At 50.2% G+C, this 22,639-nt stretch overlaps 2 protein-coding genes across 2 annotated transcripts in view; one reads left to right on the forward strand and one right to left on the reverse strand.

The window, feature by feature from the left end:
* LOC101625657 (nodal modulator 1) overlaps positions 1 to 1,742 on the reverse strand; it is a 41,616-nt gene extending 39,874 nt beyond the window's left edge. The window contains exon 1 of the mRNA XM_004692102.2: positions 1,468 to 1,742. Coding sequence (XP_004692159.1) covers positions 1,468 to 1,632 — 165 coding nt within the window. The 5' untranslated portion in view covers positions 1,633 to 1,742. The remainder of the gene's footprint in view (positions 1 to 1,467) is intronic.
* A 3,641-nt stretch (positions 1,743 to 5,383) lies between these two features.
* ABCC6 (ATP-binding cassette, sub-family C (CFTR/MRP), member 6) overlaps positions 5,384 to 22,639 on the forward strand; it is a 41,052-nt gene continuing 23,796 nt past the window's right edge. The window contains exons 1-10 of the mRNA XM_004691743.1: positions 5,384 to 5,419; positions 6,904 to 7,086; positions 8,436 to 8,561; positions 8,708 to 8,836; positions 11,515 to 11,640; positions 12,785 to 12,846; positions 14,968 to 15,099; positions 15,608 to 15,811; positions 17,190 to 17,367; positions 19,782 to 19,943. Of these exons, the coding sequence (XP_004691800.1) occupies positions 5,384 to 5,419; positions 6,904 to 7,086; positions 8,436 to 8,561; positions 8,708 to 8,836; positions 11,515 to 11,640; positions 12,785 to 12,846; positions 14,968 to 15,099; positions 15,608 to 15,811; positions 17,190 to 17,367; positions 19,782 to 19,943 (1,338 nt within the window). The remainder of the gene's footprint in view (positions 5,420 to 6,903; positions 7,087 to 8,435; positions 8,562 to 8,707; positions 8,837 to 11,514; positions 11,641 to 12,784; positions 12,847 to 14,967; positions 15,100 to 15,607; positions 15,812 to 17,189; positions 17,368 to 19,781; positions 19,944 to 22,639) is intronic.

Raw genomic sequence — 22,639 nt, forward strand, 5'->3', positions numbered from 1 at the left:
GAAACTCTAAGACGCAAAGCCTTTCAAGGCAACTTAAGAAATACCCTGTGCCCACTCGCTGGGAGGCCATCCAGGAGGTGGCACAGGGGCGCAGCAGCTCTTAGGAGCCCGGCTACTGGCAGGGGGTTATAAACGCTAAACACCTGGTTTCTTATGACCAAAATATGGCTCAGAAGCCTTGATGGTGACAGTTCTCTTCTTTAAGAAACATCTGGTACTGGGTATGCTTCTCTCCAACGCCATTTTCAAGACAACAAATTGGGCCAAGCCAGGGTCAAAGAGCTAGTGGGGTGTGGAATCTACTTCCTACCCCTCCCCCAATCCTCAGCAACTTGCTCTAAGACGCTCAAGTCTTGACTGCAGCCCTCCTAGAATGGAAAGAAAGGAGATCTCAGACTGCCGTGGAGTCTCAGTTCCCACCCAGTCCCTTCTCTTTTGCATTCTCAGCTTCTAACCTCTTCCTTTTTTCCTCTCAAATCCTCTTCTGCCCCATCATCAGGACCCTCCAAAATGAAGCGCCGGCTCTCCCTCAAGGCCCTTTCTACCCTGACAAGTGACCTTCTACTCTTACCTCCTCTGTCAACCAGCCTCCCTCCCTCTTCACAAAAGCTTGCTGGGTCATCATTCTACCAGGCTGATAATTGGGCTTTATAGGGTAATAAAAGGGCTGCTGCACAAATCTCTAGTGTAATTCCAACAATTACCCAGTATAGCAATCAGGACAGCTGGCAACTTTGCGTTCTCACTGGGGAAGGAGACCCAAGCAGGCTAGGGGGAGCTTAAAAGTGCAGACCCCCAACCTCAGAGGCTTCCGAGAAGATTTACTGGGTCAGGATCCCTGGGAAGGAAATTAATGGTCTCTAAAAGCATCCCACGGGGTCTGGAGAAGTGGACAGACCTTTTGGGGCTCTGAGTTGGGGAAATCTGGGTTTCCCGGATCTGATCCTGAGAGATCTGAGGTCTAAGTTTTGAAAACTGGGGGTCTAGGTTTTCTGGGGGATTTGGAATCAGGGTTTTATTCTGAGACTGAATTTTAAGAGATCTGGGATCTGCTTTCTGGGAACTGTCAGGGTTCCGGTCATCCTGGATCTGGATTCTGAGGATCTGGATTTTGGGCTTGAAGACTCTGTGGTCTCCTTGAGGGTGGGGCGGGGCGGGACCTTGGGTGTGAGTGAGCAGATAAAATTATATGAACCGCCATCACCGAATAAAAGTCCCTTGCAGCCCGGCGCCCATACCCACAGCCAGGACCCCCCCACCCCCAATCGGTGGCAGACCCCACCGTGAGACCCTCCTCTCCCGCTCAGCGAGATATGGGGAGTCCGCAGAAAGCGGAGCCCTAAAAGAGGAGAGGACTCCCAGAATGTTGGGCAGTTGAACCGCGTGGTGTCAGAAGCGGCCCAGAGAGGGCGAGCGTCAGGCCCGGGTCACACAGCCGCGGCGCGGACCGCGGGGGCGGGCGCTCACCTCGATGAGCGAGTAGTTGATCTCCACGTCCGACTTGACGAAGCCCCCGCAGCCCACCACGATGTCCTCGGAGCCGCGCGCCGGCCCCACACAGCTCAGCAGCAGCAGCACAGCGGCGGCCGCCGCCACCCGCCCCAGCGGACCCGCGCCCCGGGACGCCCGCATGGCCCGGCCTCGGCCGCCCGACCCTCCGCAGGCCTCCGGGTCCCGCCCCTCACACAGCGCGCCGCCCGTAGCTTCCTCCTCTTCAGAAGCTGACAGCCCAAGACCGCCCCGCCGCCAGTGCGCGTGCGCGTCCCGTCCCAAGCCCACGCCCCCTTGACAAGATATCTGCGGCGCATGCGCGACAAGGAAACCAGCCCGTCTGTGCCCCCTCGAGGCCTGGAGGACTCCGGGGGCCTCAGTCTGACAGATGCAGTGGCCTGAAGGAAGTCCCAGCCCCCCAACCCCCACACGTACTTACGCAACACTTTGGAATTCGGTGTCAGTCAAACTGGAAGGGACTTGAGATTGTCCATGAGAGTAGCCAGCAACTTTCCCGAATCTTTTTAACTGACATATTTCACAGGTGATATATAATCACAAAAAACCTTTTAGAATTTGTGTATTGGTGCATTTTTCCCCCCTTGATAAATGATCAATAAACACTTTTAAGCCATAGATAGGCCATTTCTATGCAGTATCATATCTTTTTAATATAGTTAAAATGTATTTTACTTGCGACTTTAATAATAGTACAGAAAAAAAAAAATATGTGAGAGTTCTTCCCAAAGCAAGAAGTGCATACAGTCATATTAACTTCAAATGAAAGCTGAAAGGAAGAATTATTTGCCCAAAAAGCAGTCCAAATATTGACTTGTTGTATTTCATTCCAAGACCAAATACATACCATAATGTGGACTGATTTAGCCACAAGGCATACCAAAATCGACCCAAAATTTGTCTTTCTAAACTGATCTTTGAAATCATTCCATTTTGCTCCCTTTTTACAAAAAAAAAAAGCAGTTTTGGGGTAGTTTTCATATTTTGTTTCTAAATAATGAGGAAAGAAAGAAAAAGAGTTCCTCTCAAGAATTTGCTAAGACGTAAGCAATAGACAACAGTAAATCTCAAGGATTTAACACTATACTCTGGCCAAAGTCTTTGCTGTGGCTACATGTGTGACAAGTGACACCCCCATGGAGGATCTCAGTCATGAGCAATCTGGTGGTAGATTTTCCAGTCTGCCTTCTTTCTCGAGAAGACTGTCAACTGTTCAAATAAAAAGAGAGACTATTTACATAATTGTTTTATTTATTAGGATTTGTATTTATAGCCACAATTGAAAGGTGGCCTCTGGTTTGTCTTAACAAATCAGCAGAGGGTTGAAAGCCACCAGTTTAGGAGATACCAGAATGAAAAGACTGAAAAGACACAGACACTGAAGCTCAGAGAAGAAAAGGGATTTGGCTAAGTCTCTCTACACACAACCATCTGCTTTTCAGAAAACTGGTAAGTAGGCTTTGAAGTATCTGAGCTTTTGCCCTTGGCTCATTCCAGCTAAATCCCTTTGTGGTCTTTCTAATGTCATGACCACTCCTCCTCAAATGCCCACCATTCTCAAGTGCATCTTCAAATGCAGAGAACAATAAAGCACTGGAGCTATGGCAATGCCAATGGAAGAAGAAGGTGGTAGGAGGGGGAGGAAGCTGGAACCTTCCCATAATTTCCGTCATCTATCTTTATTTTTTTTTAGAGATTTTATTTATTTATGCATACAGAAATGGGGTACAAGCCAGAGGTGCAGAAGCAGTGAGATGATTCATCAGAAACAGAGTGAGGAGCAGAACATACAGATGAACAAAATACACTGCTTAGGGGAGCAGCAGGAGAGACAGGAGAGGTCTGCTGTGACATGTGGGTCACCTCCGGGGCAGGGATTGAACTCGCACTGAAGTGGCTACAGCTTGGCTGAGCTTCACAGTGCAGCACTCCAACCACCACGCCACCAGGGCAGACCCCCATCATCTATTTTTAATAAACAGATCTATCTTTACTAAATAGGGGTGAATTAAATGTAAAAAAGAACAGCCACACTCAGGCTCTCCTACTCTTCCAGAAGACCAGGCAAGAACACTGAGTAGATACTGCCTGGGCCAGATAGGGTTGAGGGGCACTCAAAGAGAGAGAAGGAAATTGGGCCACAGAACCCACACTGTGGAGGCCCCAAAGGAGGCTGGAATAAAATATGAGGACAAGATCCCAAAAGGCCACAAGGCAGAGTGAAAAACAAGGAGGACTTTCATTCTTTGTCCAAAGTGGTCACCTCTGATGTCTGTCTGAAGCAACTGAATCTTCTGTTCTTATCCTAACAGAAAGATATGCTCCTTACAAAAGAAGAGAAAACAAAAGTGGGGTGCCTCATAATCACTGCCAGTGCATTTCCAACATTTTATCTATATGTGTGTGTGTTACACAGAGGATTTCCCAGAAAGAACAAGTGTCTGGGGGAACACCTTAAGACTCAGGAGGGGAAGGTAAATGACTTGATTCCTTCCCCATTTCCCTCAGCTTCAGCATATACTTTTTTTTTTTTTAAGATTGGTTATTTGTGCATACAGAACTGGGGTACAGGCCAGAGGTTCAGGGGTGGTGAGAGGATTCACCAGAGACAGAGTGGGGAGCAGAACAGGCAGATCTACTGAAATATGCTGCTGAAGGAAGCAGCAGGCAGGTAAGGAGAGGTCTGCCGCATCATGTGGGTCAGCTCCGGGGCTGGGCGGGGATCGAACTCACACTGAAGCCACCTGGGCTAGCAGTGCTGTGCCCTAACCCGCTGCACCCCCAGAGAGGGCCCCACATACTTTTTTACTTGGCATTTAGCAACCCTCTTTCCCAGGGCATATATTTCTACAGTGAGACTTTGAGCCAAATGTTTAGGAACCTATGGATGACGTGATACTAATGCTAACAGAGCTCACTCTTCCTGCGCATTTTCTGACTGGCCACTGTGCTACACTCTTTATTAGTGCAGATAATTGGTGCTGTCTATGAAAGTTCACATTCGACCACATCTTTTTAAAAAAGACTGACATTAATCCCTGTTTTCACTAACTAAAGGAAATCCTAAGAGGATATTTGCTTTTATAACAAAAGGGGGAAAGCAAAAACAACCTCAAGCCTTTGTTGACAAGCCACTGTTTAAAGGCAGCTTTCTAGAATGGCCCACCCTGAACTCCCCTGTTTCTGGGCTGTGTTGTTGATCATGTCACTTCTGCTTTTGCAAAATGTTTGTGTTGGTTTAGGCTTTGTTTGTTATGTGGTGTGATTTGCTAAGTTGCTATTTTGGATCTAGGAGAGCTCCGATTTTTTTCCTTACACATGAACAGTAATTGCGTCTTCACTTTAGGCTGCTTCAGTTAGCAAAAGTTTTCATGGGAAGACTCTGCTTCAGATGGGGGCAGAGTGGGAAAGCTGTAATCTTCCTAAGCTCTTCCCATCACCCTAGAGGTCTGGGAAGTCCATGGACAGTCCTTTGTCCACCTTAACCAGGTGCCCCTCCCCCCTAGGCTACACAAATACACCCCTGCTGCGTGTTTTCATGGTTAAAATTCCTGCAGTCGCCAAGTCCAAGTCCGAAGTGTTCTGAAAGTTTGAGATGACACCTCTGCTGGGACAGGAGAGTTTGAGGGGAATGCCATGGCACTTTCTGGGGTTCCAGGATCCCCTACCAGGTTGCTGTGTGGGCTTCACCCCTCTTGCCCCACCCTCCTGGCATGCAGCCACTGGACCTTGCCCCCAGCCTGGAAATCCCTGAGCGCGAATCCCCGCCAGCCTGTCGGCCCTCCTGCCCCTTCCCTGGCCAGAGCATTATGGAAGAGGCTGCCCAGGACTGACCCACAGACCACAGACTCCTGAGTGACCCACTGGCTCCCTGATGGCCGCGCCTGGAGGTCCCTGTGCTAGCCGGGAGGTGAGTGCCCCCCTCCTTTTTGGGAGTTTATTAGCTAGCTGACTGCAATATTAGGGAGGGCACAGACCTCCCAAATTCTAGTCCCTGAAAAGGGAAGAGGCCAGCAGGACCAATTGTGAGGGGCAGGATGACCCCTTTAATCAAGCTGAACCCCTCTCCCCCAGAGCCCAGTTAAAGGGGCCTCCAGGCCTCCCAGGCATGGGGTGCTTAAACTTCTGTTTGCACAAGCTCAGGAATCCCTACCTTTGCCACCTCTCTGGCTTCCTTTCTCAACTGGCTCTTAGCAAAGGACTCTGCGGGGTGGAGCTCATGCAGTGGGGGTGGGGAGTTAAGGTTGCAAACTCCCAGGCATTCAGGGGTCAGGATCCTAAGACAATAATAATAGTCCACGTTAATTGAGGCTTACTCTGTGCCCACCATCCTTGCATGCTCTCAACTCAGTTATTAACTCATCTAATGGAGCCATCAGAGGTAGATTCTGTTACTAGCCCCCGCTTGCAGGGGAGGAAACTGAGGCACAGAGAGGTTGGGGTTCACACAGCAGGTGTGTGGTGAAACTGGTGGAGGTGGGAAGGCCATAACACAGTAGGGAGGGAGCTAAATCACCTGTGCCCTCTGAACTTCCTACCGTAGTTTCTTCCAGGGCTAGAGCAGGTTGGCACAGGGACTGAGTGGAGAATCACAGATAAACACCCCCAGTAGAGCAGGCTTTGGGGTCCAACAGGCCTTTGTGAAAACCAGTTCTGTCACCTCCTATTTGTTTGGAGAGGCTGTCACCCTCTCCATGCCTCCATTTCTGGGCCTGTGAAATGGGACAGTAGCATCTACCTCTGAAGGTGTTGTAAGGTTTATGTGACCGTCCATGCCAGCACTCACCATGAAGTCTGGGTCTTGCAGGCTCCAGGACCCAACCATCGTGGTTCCAACTCCAACACTGTCACTTTCCTGCTGGGTCACAACCATCAAGTGACTTAACCTCTTTGGACCTCATCATGCACAACTGCCAAAGCAATATGATAACTGCATCTATCTTTTAGGGTTGATGTTGGGATTAAAGGAGTGGATCATTAGGAAGGCACACCAGAGTCGTTGCTGTATTTTCTTTTTTTTTAAAGATTTATTTATTTATGCATAAGAACTGGCTAGAGGTGCAAGGGCAGTGAGAGGATTCAACAGAGACAGAGTGGGGAGCAGAACAGGCAGATCTACTGAAATACACTGCTGAGGGGGCAGCAGGCGAGACAGGAGAGGTCTGCTGTGCCCTGTGGGTCAGCTCCCTGGCCGGGGATAGAACTTGCCCTGAAGCAGCTGCAACTAGCTTCACAGTGCAGCACTTTAATCCATTGCGCCACCAGGGAGGGACCCATTGCTATATTTTCATGTGAATGTTGGGGAGGACATCCAAAAAGTTGCCTGCCTTCCAAGCAGGTGACTCAGGGACCCCTGTGCTATACCATCATAAGGGCATCCTGCTGTTTCCTCAGGTCTGGAACCAAACGGAATCTGAGCCTGCTGCTGCCCACCTATTGAGCCTGTGCTTCCTGAGGACAGTAGGAGTGTGGGTGCCCCCCCTGTACCTCTGGGTCCTCGGCCCCATCTACCTCCTCTACCTCCACCGCCATGGCAAGGGCTACATCCGGATGTCCCCACTCTTCAAGGCCAAAATGGTAGATCCTGCCTTTGGGATTCTGGAGCCAGACAATGGTGGGGAGATCCCAAAGTAAATACTCCTCCTTTCAAGGAGCACTCGGGGGGCAGGGGGCAAGAATAGCACCTGTTCATCAAACAGAGGGGTGTTCCAGAGGCTACAGAGTTCCCATCTGCCTCCATGTCACCCCCACACACATAGCCCTGTACAGTTTCTGGAACCCTAACCTGCCATCCCCCAAAGTGTACAGTGTGTATTCCTGGGGTGTACCCCAGTGGTCCCACACTAGGATGAGACTTTAAAAAGTTTTCACAGTTATGCATTGGCGTGTAGGTTTCCACCTCTAGAAGAACTAGAGCAGTTGTTACAATTGTGTTAATTTCGGTGTATTAGGTAAGTACTGCCTTTCCTCTCGTCTATCCCCTTCTCCAAACTTCTACGCGAATATTCTTCAAGGTTCATTCATTTCTATCCCCATTCACTCATGCATGCATTCATTTGTTCCCATGGGTGTCAATTAATTTTCCTTCCATTGCCAAGCACTTATGCAGGGGTGAGCACTCTCTGCCTTAAAGGGCACACATTTGAGGCTTTGCAGGTAACGTAAAGCCCAACTTCTCCATTCTACAGGCAAGCAACCTCCGACAACAGCAAACAGACAGGACTGTGCTTCAATAAAACTTTATTTATAATTACTACATTTTGAAATTCACATCATTTGCAAACATTGTGACATATTGAATTTTTTTTGTTGTTGAGTTTTATTCAACGATTGAAAAGTATCCAAACCACTCTTAGCTCATAGGCCATAGGAAACAGCCAAACTCAGCCACTGTAGGACAGTGCACTTAATCCCAACTTTAGATTAAGTGCAGGTGTCCCAAAGTGATGCCCCAGTCTGGCCTCCTCTGCTGCATGGCAACACTCACATTCTTGCTCCCTCTTGTTCAGAGAGACACACAGCTAGAGAGGACCAACAGGGATCATCTCCTCATTTAACAGCAGGGACTCAAAGAGCCTTGAGGAGGGTATAGCTTCACCCCAGTGGGTAAATTCGGTTGCACATGGTTCCTTTGGCCCCAAGGTCATTACTCCTGTGCCCTATGGGAGTGTCTCCCACCATCTGGAAAACACCATGTTGGTTCAGGGCCCCAAGATGCATGACTTGCTTGACATTTCCAGGTCAAGATCCTTCCTCGATACCCCCTAACTGTCTAACCCACCCGTCACCTCTGCACTTGTTAAGTTATGACATTGACATTGTCCAGAGCCCCACCTAGAGCCACCATCCAAATGGATGTGGGGTCCTTGTCCAGTCTGCTGTCACCTTTCTGTTCACTCACCGCCTTACCGAAACCTATTCTCCAGGTGCTTGTGTTTGCCCTCATACTCCTGGGCACCTCCAGCGTGTCCACTGCTCTTTGGAGAATCCAGCGGGGAATGCCTGAGGCGCCAGAATTCCTCATTCACCCCACTGTGTGGCTCACCACCATGGTAACACCCCCAGCCTCACCGGCTTGCTGCAGCATCTCCTGCTCTGGTGCAGGGTGTGGGGCCGAGCGGGACGCCTCCCTTCTGTATTCCTCTTCTGCCCTCCCGCCCCCCACCCAAGAGTCCTCCCCGCCTTGACTCTTGTCCAGAGCTTGGCTGTGTTTGTGATCCACATGGAGAGGAAGAAGGGGGTCCAAACATCCGGCGTGCTCTTTGGATTCTGGCTGCTCTGCTCTGTCTTTCCAGCTACCAGCATCGCCCAGCAGGTCTCTCAAGGGGTAAGTGCAGGTCTGGGCCATCTGGGGAAGCCAGTATGGCCGTCGCAGGCCTTGCAAGGGTCCATGTTTCCTCCTTTCTTCATTTATTCTCTACACAGAGACGCATCCCATGACTAAGCTCAAACGAGCCGCTCACCTAAAAGTGTCCATCACGCCGTACATTTTTTTATCCACACACATTCCCGTTGTCTTGCACACTTTACTCGTCGCACACTTTACTTACACACCAGACATGCATGTATATGTTCATGCATCCCACAACCAAAGATTCCAAAACACCTCACACACACAGAGGTACACACCCACTCACACTGATGCCACTCCGTTGTGATCCTGCCTTCAAGCCCACACATGTCTTGAGCACAAACAGACCAGACTCCCGTGGCCACACACACTCACACATCTGCCACACCTGCACGGCACAGGCACCCTGAGCACACTCCCAATCGATATGTACGCTTCCCTCTTCTCACATTCTCACCCTCACCCCTGCTCCCCGCATGTATTTACACACTGCTTGTACACACACATTCACACACTCACACCCATGTATCTGCTTCCTGACATGAAGCATTTTCATGCTGGGAGTCATGATGGATCATTAATCTGCAAAAAGGAGAATATCAGATCGCCTAGGCCAGGGTCTCTCAACCTCAGCATTCCAGATATTTTGGGCAGGGTAATTCTTTTCTTTTTAAAGATTTATTTGTGCATACAAAACTAGGGTACAGGCCAGAGGTGCAGGGGTGGTGAGAGGATTCACCAGACAGAGTGGGAGCAGAACAGTCCAACTGACAAAGTGCACTGCTGAGGGGAGCAGTGGGCAGTCAGGAAAGGTCTGCTGTGCCATGTGGGTCACCTCCGGGGCAGGGATCGAACTCGCACTGAAGCAGTCACAGCTTGGCTTAGCTTCGCAGTACAGCGCTCCAATGTGCTGCGCCACCAGGGAGGGCCTGGGCAGGATAATTCTATTGGTGGGAAAAGCTTCCCTGTGTATTGCAGGGTGTTGTACCTCCCTGGCCTCCACCCACTTAAATGCCAGAAACACCCCCCCTTTGGGGAGGACAATGTCTACAATGTCCAAAGTCCTCCAAGGGGTAAAATTATCCCAGTTGAAAACCTCTTGCATATTGGTGGTGGGAAGCCCACAGGGATTACAACCAAGACAAAAAAAAAAAATGTACAAAATGAAGAATGAAGTAGAAAAAAAAAAGAAAAAAATATATATGGATATATAGCCCCAGATCATTTCTTGAACCAAATAGTAACGCTACATTGCACCAAATTCAGGGTAAACTTTCCTTAGAAGCAATGGTAAAAATGGTAGAATGGGGAAAGTGGCTCCAAATGTTGTTGGAGTATAAAATTGTCAATTATCAGGGTGGGGGGGTGGAAATGATAAAAATAAACAGAGGAATTGTGATTTGAAATTAGGGCTCTGTTTTGAGTCACAAAAAGTTAACTTACACTAATTTAAGGGGGGAAAACCCACAGGGTGAGCTCTCCCTGGTGGTACAATGGGTTAAAGTGCAGCACTGTGAAGCTTGTCACAGCCACTACAGCATGAGTTCGATCCCTGGCCAGGTAGTGACCCACACGGTGCAGCAGACCTCTCTTGTCTCCCCTCACTGTTCCCCTCAGCAGTGTATTTCAGTAGATCTGCCTGTTCTGCTCTCCACTCTGGGGAATCCTCTCACCCCCTGTACCTCTGGGCCTGCACCCCAGTTCTTGTATGCATAAATAAAATAAATCTTAAAAAAAAACCCACGGGGATGTCTTCGCTCTTGCATGTAGCAGGTACACATAGGATCCTGGGGTGCAGCTGGTCCAGGCGCAAAGAACTCCATGTCTCTTGGCTCTGCGTGTTAGCTTCGTTCTAGATGAGTGGCAAGGAGATGGACTCACCCTGGCCTGGTGGGGGTCCTGTGTCCATTCCCAACACAGGAGTAGAGGACTGGATGGAACATACTCCCCTGGAAGGTCAGAGTTCAGCCACCTGCCCACCCCTGGAAGGAGTCATTTCTGCATAAAGCACACGCCTGAGCATGGGCCATGAAATGTTTCTCTGGCCAGAAGTGGCAGCAGCCCCAGAGCAATCATTTCATAGTTCAATGCACAAACTCATGATCTGGATCAGATCATCTGTGTGCCCTTGAGCAAAGTACTATCACTCCTTGGAACCTGTGGTTTCCCCACAGGGAAAACACAAAAAGTGAATCCTGACTGGGATTAAGAGCAGAGAGAGACTTAATGAGACAGTGCGTGGGCCCACAGCAGAGTAAATGCGCAGTAAGACCAGTTCCTGTCTCAAGCTAGAGAACACTGGGCGAGAGGCCACAGGTGGGAGAGTGGCGTGGGGGGCTGGAGGAGAGAAACAATTCCCTCTGCGGCACCAGGAGAAAGGCAGTGTCCCTTCAAATCATGTCCCAGCTGCTCTGACCAGTTGTTACCTGGCAAAGGGAAACTCTTCGGCTGATCACCCGTATGGACAGCCAGGAAGGCAGAGACACAGGCCCCCTGCTTGGGTGCTGTTCCTGACATCAGAATCCATGCTCAGCCTCAACATTTCCCCCTCCTAACAAATCTCCTCGGCCCAGCCTCTGCTCCCTCCTCACAGGCCCCAGATAGGCACCTTGCCTGAGCTGACTCATGGAACCTCTCTGCTTTTTGTCCCACAGGGATTTCAGAGCGACCCCTTCCGCCACCTGTCAACCTACTTGTACTTGGCTCTGGTAGTGGCCCAGTTTTTGCTGTCCTGCCTTGCTGACCAATCTCCCTTCTTCCCTAAACACCCCCAGAAGTCGGTAAGTGGGCTGCCTCCCTTATTCTTCTCCCACTTCTACTCTCATGTTCCCTAGATGACCAAAGGGAGTTAAACTAGATCATGGGTCTTGAATTTTTATTCCTTTTGTCATTCAGCAAAATGTTCTGTCTACTGTCTACTGTCTGTCATGAGTTGGTCAAGGGCAGGAAAGAAAATACTATAGACTTTCTGGGTCAGATGGCCTCAGTGGCAAACACTCAGCTCTATTACTATAGTACAAAAGCAATCACTGACAATATGTTAACAAAGGAGTATGGCTGTGTTTCAGCAAAACTCTGTTTACCAAGACAGGCAATGGGGCCAGATTTTGCCCAGAACCACAGTTTGCCAACCTCAACTCCATGCCCCAGCTAGGTGCTAAGGATCTGGTGGGCATGCAGATGAGGCCCCTGGGTTCATGCAGCCAGCAGCCAACTAGAGGAACCAACATTGATCCTATAGTTACACAAATGCACAGAAAATTACAACTGGGGCAAGCGCTTTGCAGGAAAAGTTCATGAGGCCATGAGAATTTACAACAGATGACACTGAACTAATCTGAGATCAACAGAGACTTCCCCAAGGACATACACTTGATTTGAGATCATCTAAAAAGATGCAGAGCTGCTTGAATAATCAAGATAAAGCTATAACAGGACTATCTTTTTCCTATGAAGATGACAACAACAAAAAATTTGATGCCAACACTCTCATGCCTGTTGACTAAAAGCATACTTCCGTGCAAATATTTTGGACCATCTGGCAAAATCTCAGGACAGATCCCTTGGAACTTCCTTGCCACCTTCACCAAGGGATATTATTAAGCAAGTTTTTGTCTATGCCATGCATGGTCCTTGCTTTAAGAACTTTTTTGTCTTAGTATTAATAAAGTCATTCTGAGCAGCTGTTCGCTCTTGGATTGTGGGAGCTGCCAGACCTTTGACCCAACCCCTTTTACCTGGCCTGTGAGGAAGCACCAAGCTCTTGGGTGCCTCTCTCCAATAGCAGGCAGCACTCCTCAGTGTGCAGCTGGCACAGCTGGCACTAAGCATGGGGGCCATTCTTCCTGTCTTATGCCCTTGATCCTCCCGCACACACTGGCATGAAATATGAGACTAAGACCTCCCCATATTTTTTCTTTATAGAACCCATGTCCAGAGGCTGGTGCTTCCTTCCCCTCCAAGGTCACATTCTGGTGGGTTTCTGGGTAAGTCAAATGGCAGGGATGGGGCTTGGACAGTGTCACCTGCCACCTGAATTTGCTGCTCTTATTCCCCATGAATAAGTTTTCCTCCCAGTCCTTCCAAGGTCAGTCAGGCTTTCTCCACCTGAGTCTCAGAACTTTCCAGATTTTAGTGTCTATGGCATCTACATCCCCTTCCCATTCATTGGAGTGAGGTCTGGGTTTGCATCTTGGCACTGGACTTAGCAACCACATCAGCTTTCCCCTCTGTGAGGTGTAAATCCTAGGCCCACCGCTTCCTGGCGGTGTGACCCTACTTCTCTGTGCCTTGATCTCTTGCCTGTAAAATGAAGATAATGATCGTGTCTGTCTCATAAGGTTGTGAGGATTAAATGAGACAAAGTTGATGAAGCTCTGAGCATGGGTCTGAACTCAGACCTGTGGCCTATCGTAAGTGTTACATATACATTGTGGTTCTTAAATAAATGTAGAACAGGAGAGTCTGGGTGTGGACATGTGGAAAGAGCACAAAAGTGGGCTAAAAACTGCTCAGGACCCAGCATGCTGTCCCCAGGCTTAGGCATCTATGGACCATCTTTTTTTTCTCCCTATTTTTTTTATTACTATAATAGTTTATTTTTCATCATTTTGTGCCTTTTCCCATCTCAGTTGTAACCCCCATGAGCTTCCCATCACCAAATCACCTGTGTGCCATCACCACAGTCCAGTGATCCTTCCCCCACCCCCTTTTTTGATCCCATTCTCCACTCCACCCCCGTAAAATGTCTCTGGAATATAATTGTTCATTATTATTTTTTCTCCCTGGTATGGATCATCTTTTAAGCATTTTGCCTTTATAGGGTATCACCCATGCTCTAGTTACTTAATTTTATTTCTGCCAATGAACTTGCTTTTCTGCTTTAGCATGCCTTTTTTTTTTTAAGCAAACTTTTCTGACATTGCCAGAAATCAGGAAAATCCTCAGAATCCCTTGCCATGTAGAACTCCAAAATTAATTTCAGTGAAAACCAAGCAGTATTAGTCTATGTGTTAGTCTCATGTAAGTCAGTATTAGCAAATTTGTAGATCATTCGTTCACCTGAGTTTGATCTGTTAGAAAAACAAGCCTGGAAAGTGTCAGCGAGGGACTCAATGCCAGCTTCAAACAAGACCTTCTTCCTGCTGTCCTTCACAAGCTTAAAGACAACAGAAGAACAGGACTCTTGCTAGGGAAGGCTATAGAATCTAACTTCTTGTGAATATGCCAACTCCAGGCAGCTTACATAGCAGCCTAAAACGGGGAAGCACTCTGTAAGCTGAGACAGTTGAGATCCAAGGGTGGGAAGTGATGTGCCCAAGGTCACAGGGCTGGGAAGTATCTTCCTTTGACCAATCACCTGTGCTCTTGTCAGGAGGTAAAGATAGAGAGGAGAGAGCACAAGGGCAATTACCCCACTGGCCTCATCCAATGGAAGAGAAAGACTCTGCATCAATATAGCCAGACTAAAGAAGTAAATAATCATTACACAGCGAGCATTTTAGAATAAAAACCTTAGGAAACTACGGGAACTTATAATGGAAGCATCTAGCTGAACTGGAAGCTCATTCAGTGGGCTGCCAAGGAAACTGGCTCTACGTCCAGAGGTAAAGGATGAGTAGGAGTAGCGAGGTGAGGAGCAGCAGGGAGAACTTTAAGCAGGGTACATGTGCGAAGGTCCTGAGGCCATATGGGTAAAGGGGTGAGTGAGACGCAAATGAGCACATCTAAAGCTGAAGGAGGAGTTCAGCTTTCCTTCATGATGACAGTCTTCCACCCTGGACTTCTCATTTCTAGGGAGATTTATTTCCCCTCCCACATCGATGGTTCCTTGATTAGATCACTTAATCTCTCTGAGCTTCTATTTTCATCCTTGGCTGCACAACAGGTCACTAGCAATCTACCGCAGAGTCCCGTGTGCGAACCCAATGAGGTGCTCTCTATAGACTGAGAAGGACCCTGTACATGTTGGGGGAGATTAGGTTAGTTACCAGTGGCCAGCAGAGCTGCAGGGAGGTAGCGTGGCTTCCCCAGGGTCACACAAGTACCAGGCCTGCATGCTGAAGGGCAGTGGCAGGAAGCACCTGCCCTGTGGTCCTCTCTTACAGGCTGGTCTGGAAAGGTTACAGGAGGCTATTGGGACCGAAAGACATCTGGTCGCTTGGGTGGGAAAACTCCTCGGAAGAAATCGTGTCTCAGCTCCAAAGGGAGTGGACCAGCAACCACAGAGCTGCCCAGAGGTGAGTGTGGAGCTGAAGGATGTGAAGGATGGAGCTGGCTGGCTTGCTGCTCAGTCCCCGAGCTTATCTTTGGGCCCCAAGGATAACACCCCCCCTCTTTCGGGTTCACAGCCACAGTCCCCTGCCTGCCACGGATTTCATGAGTCATGAACTGACTAGACTTAAGATAACCTTGCTCTGAGAGTGCTTTGAGGCTCCAGAAAGACCCTGACAAGGAGAGGTCACTTTGAGGCTCCCAGAGGGAAGCTGTACTAGAGAAGCCACATCAAGAAACAGAAGGGCCACTTAAGATAGGGGTGGAGGCAGGCGGAAGAAAGAAGGGAGCTTCTGGGGTCTCTTACAAGGTCACTAATCCCACTCACAGCAGCTGCACCCACATGTCCTAGTCACCTCCCAAAGGCCCCCTGTGCTGACACCATCACCTTTGGGTTTCAACATATGACTCTGGGGAGACACAGACACTCAGTCTCTTGCCAGGACCCAGAGCCCTTCTGTCCTCTCCTCTAAGGCACACGGAGGCCACAGCATTTCAGAGGGAAGGAAGCCATTTTGTGAAGGCCTCAGAGACCAAGGCCTTCCTACAGCATGAGGGGAGCAAGAGGGGTCCACTACTGAGGGCCATCTGGCGGGTGTTCCGGTCCACCTTCCTCCTGGCCACGCTCAGCATGATCATCAGTGATGTCTTCAGGTTTGCGGTCCCCAAGCTCCTCAGGTGGGTCTTGGCTGTGGTGCCTTGCTTAAGGATGGTGCTCCCCTAATGGTGTCCTTCCAGAGCCAGGGTCGCTGCCACTCTCCTGCCTCTGCCTGGCCCTCCGGAGGGTGTGTGAAACAGATCCTGAGAAAGGGGGAAAAAAAAAGTGAAAGTAACTCCTAAAGAAGGAAACATGAGTGCAAGCTAATCCATCTGCATCCGTTAGCTTCTGCTGTATAAAAAACACCCCAAATGAGAGGGGTATAAGACCACCCATTTAGGCCATGATTTTATGGGTCATTGAAACAGATTGGGCTCAGCTTGGCGGTTCTTCTTTCCTTGGCTGGGTTTCCTTCCTGTGTCAGTTGTGAGGCTGGTTGGGGATAGGCTGATCCTAGCTAGGAGGGGTGTTTCGATTCCATGTGGTCTTTCATGCCCCAAGAGGCTGGCTCCACCTCTTCACAGGGCTGCTTGTGCCAAGACTTGGCCCAAAAGCTGTCCTTCCTCTGTTTTCCCAGGGGTAGGCTTGGAGCTAGTCCAGTTTCACCTCCACTGTGTTTTCTTGGCTGGCTGCACAGCCAGTGCGGATTCAAGGTGCCCCCTGTTAGTCAGCCAGGGTTGCCATAAAGAAGTGCCTAGTTCTGGAAGCTGGAAGTCCAAGTTCAAGGTTTCTTTCTTTCTTTCTTTCTTTTTTAAAGATTTATTTATTTAGGCATAAAAGAACTGGGGTAGAGCCCAGAGGTGTGAGGGGTGAGAGGATTCACCAGAGACAGAGTGGGGAGTGTAACAGGCAGATTGACAAGGTACACTGCCGAGGGGAGCAGTCAGGAGAGGTCTGCCGCGCCCTGTGGGTCAGCTCCCTGGCCTGGAATTGAACTCATGCTGCAGTGGCTGTGAATCACTTCTTAGTGCTTCGCTTTAACCAGTTGCGCCACCAGGGAGGGCCCTCAAGTTTGTTTCTTTTGCGGCCTCTCCTCTGGGTTCAAGATGGCCACCCTCTTGGCGTGACCCCAGCTGGTCCTTCCTCTGTATGTGTATGTGAATCCCTGGTGTCTCCTTGTGTGTCCACATTTCCTTTTCTAAGGACACCAGTCAGACTGGATTAGGGCCCACCCAAGGGGCCTTTTGATTCAGTCACCTCCTTAAAGGCTTGATCCCCAAATACACCTGCATTCAGAAGTACTGAGAGTTAGGATTTCAACATGCAATTTTTGTGGGAATACTTAGCCCATAACAGCTGGAAATAAAAACTTGCCTCTTGATTATCATTGCTGCAAAGTCACACTGAAGAGGAGTGTAGTAAACAATGGCAGTGACTTAGCCTATTAGGACATCCTCTGACCCTCAAGACATGCCAGGCTCTCACAAGCTGTAAACCCTCTCCCTCCCTCTCCCACAGCCTCTTTCTGGAGTTTATAGGTGACCCCAAGACCCCAGCCTGGAACGGCTATCTCCTGGCAGTGCTGATGTTCCTCACCGCCTGCCTGCAAACGCTGTTCGAGCAGCAGCACGTGTACAGACTCAAGGTGCTGCAGATGAGGCTCCGAACAGCCATGACCGGCCTGGTGTATAGAAAGGTGAGCCCGAGGGAGAGGTGTGGGCCTTTCCCTATCTCCATCCTATCCTAATCTACACACAAACATTATGCTGAGATCTGTACCTGAAAATGAGCTTATTTCTTACTTTCCTAGTAGTTGTTCTTACTACTACAATTTCACCTTATTTATACCTGTAAGACCTTGCATGATCTGATCCTGGCATCTCCTGACCTCCTCCTTTTGCTCACCCTCCTCCCCGCCCCCAGCTACACAGGTCTCCTGTTCAATAAACCAGGAACCAGGCACCCTGCCACCACAGGGCCTTTGCACTTACTGTTCCCACTGTCCAGGCACCTGTGGTTTGTACCCTGAGGAGCTCCCCCCAGGTGAAGTCTAAAACTGACACCATTTACAGGGTGCAAAGAAAGACAAGGAGAAATGCAGATCGCTCCAGATGGATGTCTGGGTGGTTTTAATAAGTAAGAGGACTTACCTTGAGGCTTGTCCTGGGGCCTGCAAGGCAAAAAGATGCCCACATGCCCATACCGCCCACAGACTCTTCATATGGTGGCCGTAATGGGATTCGGTCCTGTGCCCCCCCCCAGGTGGTCCACATCACTCTCTCCAGGCTGCGTAGTCCTTGAAGTACCCCATGCATGCAGCAGGGCCCCGGGGCAGAGTGCATTTCAGGGCTGGGAGGGGCTAAGAGCCTCCCACTGCCTGGGGTCCAGCTCCAAGGTCACCTCCAGTAGCCCTTTCCTCAGTTCTTCATGTGATTAACTTCACATCCCCTTGAGGACAGAGAGGCAACGTGGACTCCAGCTCTGGTAGCAGGCAATGTGCTTGCGGTGCAGAGAGCCCTGGCCTACGCCGAACTGCGTCTGGCTGGATTCTGTCAAAGCACAGTGGTGCAGCCGCAGCGGGGCTTTCTCAGGGCCCAGGAACTCACTCCTGAGGGGTCTGGAGCACTGGCCCAGGCCAACCCCGCCCCTTCCGAGTCTCACTCTCTCCCACCTGAGCTGTGACCCGGGGGGCTATCGGGGCAAGGGAACAGGCCTGGAATGGCCAAGTGGGCAGTCCTGCCCGCTGTCCCCAGGGCATTCTGAGGCCACGTGTGGCCTGTCCAGCCTTGCTAGTCCCCAAGTTGAGACCGAGAGGCTGAAGACGTTGCTCCTCCCAGTCCCTGCTCTTCCAGAAGCCTCCTGAAGACCTCAAACCCTGCTCTACCGTCTGCTGCTAGATTCCCGCGATTTTTTATATTTTGTTATCTGGTGCTTTGCCTGCTGGAGTGCGCTGAGCCAGGAGGGACTGCTCTTGCCAAGGCCAGCGGATTCCTGGCGTAGTAAATGATTCACCTGGGAGCACACCTTGCACATGCAAACCAGCCAATCCAGAGCTCATACCCCGACCACCTCCTTTACAGGCTGTTACACTTCGGGCCACTGTCCCCTGCCCTTATCACTCCAAGGTCACATCGGACCACTAGGGACAGAACAGTCTCTCTGCACTTTTGGGCCTCCCTGGTGGCACAGGGGCTAAAGTCTCAGTGCTATCAAGCTATCAGCAGCCACTGCAGCACGAGTTCAATCCTGAGCCAGAGAGCTGACCCACATGGCACAGCAGACTTCTCCTGTCATCCTGCTGCTCCCCTCAACTGTGTATTTCAGTAAATCTGCCTATGCTGCTCCCAACTCTGTCTCTGGGGAATCTTCTCACTCCTGGCACCTCTGGCCTATACCCCAGTTCCTATATAAATAAATAAATAATTTTTTTTAAATATATGGCACCTTTAATCCATGCACTTTAGTTTGAAATATGTCCCTAGAAGGAAATACAGGGGCCTCTCTGGTGGTGCAACGGGTTAAAGCACAGCACTATGAAGCAATCCGCAGCCACTGCAGCATGAGTTCGATCCCTGGCCACATGGCGCAGCAGACCTTTCCTGTCGCCCTGCTGCTCCCCTCAGCAGTGGATTTCTGTAGATCTGCCTGTTCTGCTCCCCACTCTGTCTCTCGGGAATCCTCTCACCCCCCCCACCCCCGCACCTCTGGCCTGCACCCCAGTTCTTGTATGCATGAATAAATAAATCTTTAAAAATAAACAACAAAAAAAAGGAGATACAGCAGTACCTGCTCATAGAAAGTGAAACTTCACGTGGCACAGTGCCCCACACATAGTTGGGCCTCAGCAAACGACGCCCCTGGCAGCGTGAATCCAGAGACTTGAGGTGCTGTGCTGTTATTATTGCTCCAGTGCTTCAGGAGACTCTCCTAGGCCCTCTGCAGGTGAGTGGGTGAGGCTCAGAGGCCCAGAGCCCTGCGCAGGCGAGGCTACGAGGACCACTGCGGACCCAGGTCTGCGAGCTCGCTCTTGCCAGTGCCCCAGGGCCACCCGGCCTGCCCCTCGCCAGGTCCATACTCCAATTCAGGCTTTGTTCCTCCTGCCCTGCCCAGGTCCTGACTCTGTCCAGCAGTTCCAGAAAGGCCAGCCCAGTAGGGGACGTGGTGAACCTTGTGTCTGTGGACGTTCAGCGGCTGGCCGATAGCATCCTTTTTCTCAACGGGCTGTGGCTGCCCATCATCTGGATCATCGTCTGCTTTGTCTACCTCTGGCAGGTATGCTGGGCGGGCGGCGGGGTCGAAGCTGAGTCCTCTTCCTTCCCCTCCAAGTTCTCCTCCCCTTTAGTCCTCCCCTCCAAGTCCTCCATCCCCTCCTCCCTGCTAGCCCTCCTCCCCTCCTGGCCTTCTTCCCCCTCCCAGTCCTCCTCCTCCTTCATTTCTTTCCCCCTCCCCCACCTCCCCGGTTCCATCCTCCCTCCTCATCCTCCACACACCTGTCTCCACGTGGTGAGCTGCTAAAATGGGCAATGCCTTAGAGCAGGAAGGCCTTCAATGGGTCTAGGGCAGGATGCTCATGCTCTATGGGCCTCAGTTTCCCCACCTGCAAACGATGATGACTTTGACGCTTCTGAGGTGTGGAGTAGACCGATTAAGCAGTTTCCTAATCACTTTAACACTGGGGTTCCAGCACAACCAGCAGAAAAGCCAGAAAGAGAAAACTTTGGGGGACTGGATTTGCTACCTAGATGTTTTTAAGCCACAAGTGGCCATATAGCCAAAAAAAAAAAAAATCCATTTTTTTTTTTCTGACTTTCTTACAGCTACTTTGTAGTGGAGGATGTTCTTTGTTTACTTGCTTGAGTCAAAGGCGCTGGCTTTGCAGGAGGACTGTGGGGTTCAAGTCCCCCTTTACCACTGATGTGTCGTGACTCAGCCTCTCAGGGCCTCAGTTCTCTTCTTTTGTACCGCTGGATCAGAATTCAGGATACCGGTCATCCAACTGAATGCTGTCGTTCTTAGAAACCGCCACATTGAGCAAAACACAAGAGAGTGAAAACAGGTCGACTCATGTCTGCGGGGATTGTTTTTCTCATGGGTGTTATAGGGAAATGACAGGGGTTGGGGCCTGCTGTGGTGTTTCTGCCCTTGGATGGTGAGGTATAAGTAGCTGACACCAGCAAAGCTGGGGTAACGGTGAGGCAGGACTGGCCCCCAGGGGGTTTGCTCACCAGGGAGCAGCTGTGGGGCAGTTGGCCTGGAGATCTGTCTCCAGCTCTGCTGCCGGGGTCAGCTCACAAACGTCCTGTGAAGGACCAGATGGTAAATATTTTTTTTAAGATTTTATTTATTTATGCACACAAGGGCAGAGGTGCAGGGGGTGAGAGGATTCACCAGAGACAGAGTGGGGAGCAGAACAGGTGGATTGACTGAAATACACTGTTAAGGGGAGCAGTAGGAAAGACAGGTGAGGTCTGCTGTGCCATGTGGGTCAGCTCCCTGTTGGGGATTGAACTTGTGCTGCAGTGGCTACGGATAGCTTGACAGTGCTGAGACTGAACCCCTGCACTACCAGGGAGGCCCCATCATAAATATTTTAGAGACTGGGGGCAATCCGGTCTCTCTCAAAACTACTCACTCTGTCCTTCTCGTGCCAGGCAATGCTAATTGAGTAGGACAGTGGTTCCAACAGAACTCTGGGAATGGCACCGAGGTTTGAATTTCATATACTTTTCACATGTCATGAAATATTCTCCTTTTGACTATCTTCAGCCATTAACAAAGGATAAACCATGAACTCCCTGGTGGTGCAAGGGGTTACCCACAGTGTTCTGAAGCTATCATAGCTACTGCAGTATGAGTTCGATCCCTGGTCAGGAAGGTGACCCACATGGCACAGCATAACCCGCTCGCTGCTCCCCTCAGCAATGTACTTCGTTCATCTACCCGTTCCGCTCCCCACTCTGTCTCTGGTGAATCCTCTCACTCCCCACATATCTGGCCTGTAGCCCAGTTCTTGTATGCATAAATAAATAAATCTTTAAAAAAAAAAAAAAGAACACTGATAAACTATGAACAATGGTTGGTCCGTCAGCTCATCATCTGGGCACCTGGCAGTTGAGCTCTGGGATCTGGCCCGTGGACATGGCCGGTGGCCCCTGGGTGAATGTTTCAGTGCATTGTGAGTGGACATGGGAGATTCCAGAATGCTATCCGGTGCTTCTGCTACTACTTGCACCTTCCCTGTGGGGCTCACAACCCTCTCTGACTTGCAGCCTTGTCTTCCAGGGCCTAGTACACAGTAGGTACTAGACAAGGACCTGTAAGGCACTTCCGATGGCTCCTGCCCTGTCTTACCTAAATAGGCTATTATTATTAGGGAGAGAAGGAGGAGGGAGGGAGGACATTTAGAAAAGCCCAGGGCAATTGAGCAGGCCGACCCTGACCCCAGGGAATCTGCAGGCAACACCCCTCTCTTTCCCTAGGGACTTTGTAGGCGGAGGAGTCCCTTTATCAAGGGGTGACCATGAGATTCTAGTGAAAGTGGGGGGATGAGGGTGGCTATAGGTAGCCCCTTGTAGCATTTTGCCAAATGTTACCATTTTTGCGGGAGAGTTGAACCAGCCCAGTTCACGTTTTCCTACTGTCCACTTCTCCACAAAGCCACTGTGTGGCACCATTGCTGCACAAGCTGGCTCCCTCTAGCCAAGCATAGAAAACAGCTCAGGGCCAGGGGTAACCTGCCCGAGGTCATTGGGGCCGACCTTCTAGACAAGCCCCACCCCCTCTCCAGTCTGTGATCCCCTCCCCTTCCTTCTGTCCCTCACTCCCCCAAGGTCACATCAACATTAGGGCCAGAATTTGAACCTAGAATCCAACCCCAGCTCCACAGGCCTGGCTTCACTGGGACTGGGCACATCTCTCCCCCTTCTAGATGTTCCACTCTTAACTATACCCCCCCACACTTGCCACGC

This window comes from Condylura cristata, unplaced genomic scaffold, assembly GCF_000260355.1.
Source record: "Condylura cristata isolate star-nosed mole 26May11 unplaced genomic scaffold, ConCri1.0 scaffold00032, whole genome shotgun sequence".
In the NCBI taxonomy this organism is placed as follows: Eukaryota; Metazoa; Chordata; class Mammalia; order Eulipotyphla; family Talpidae; genus Condylura; species Condylura cristata.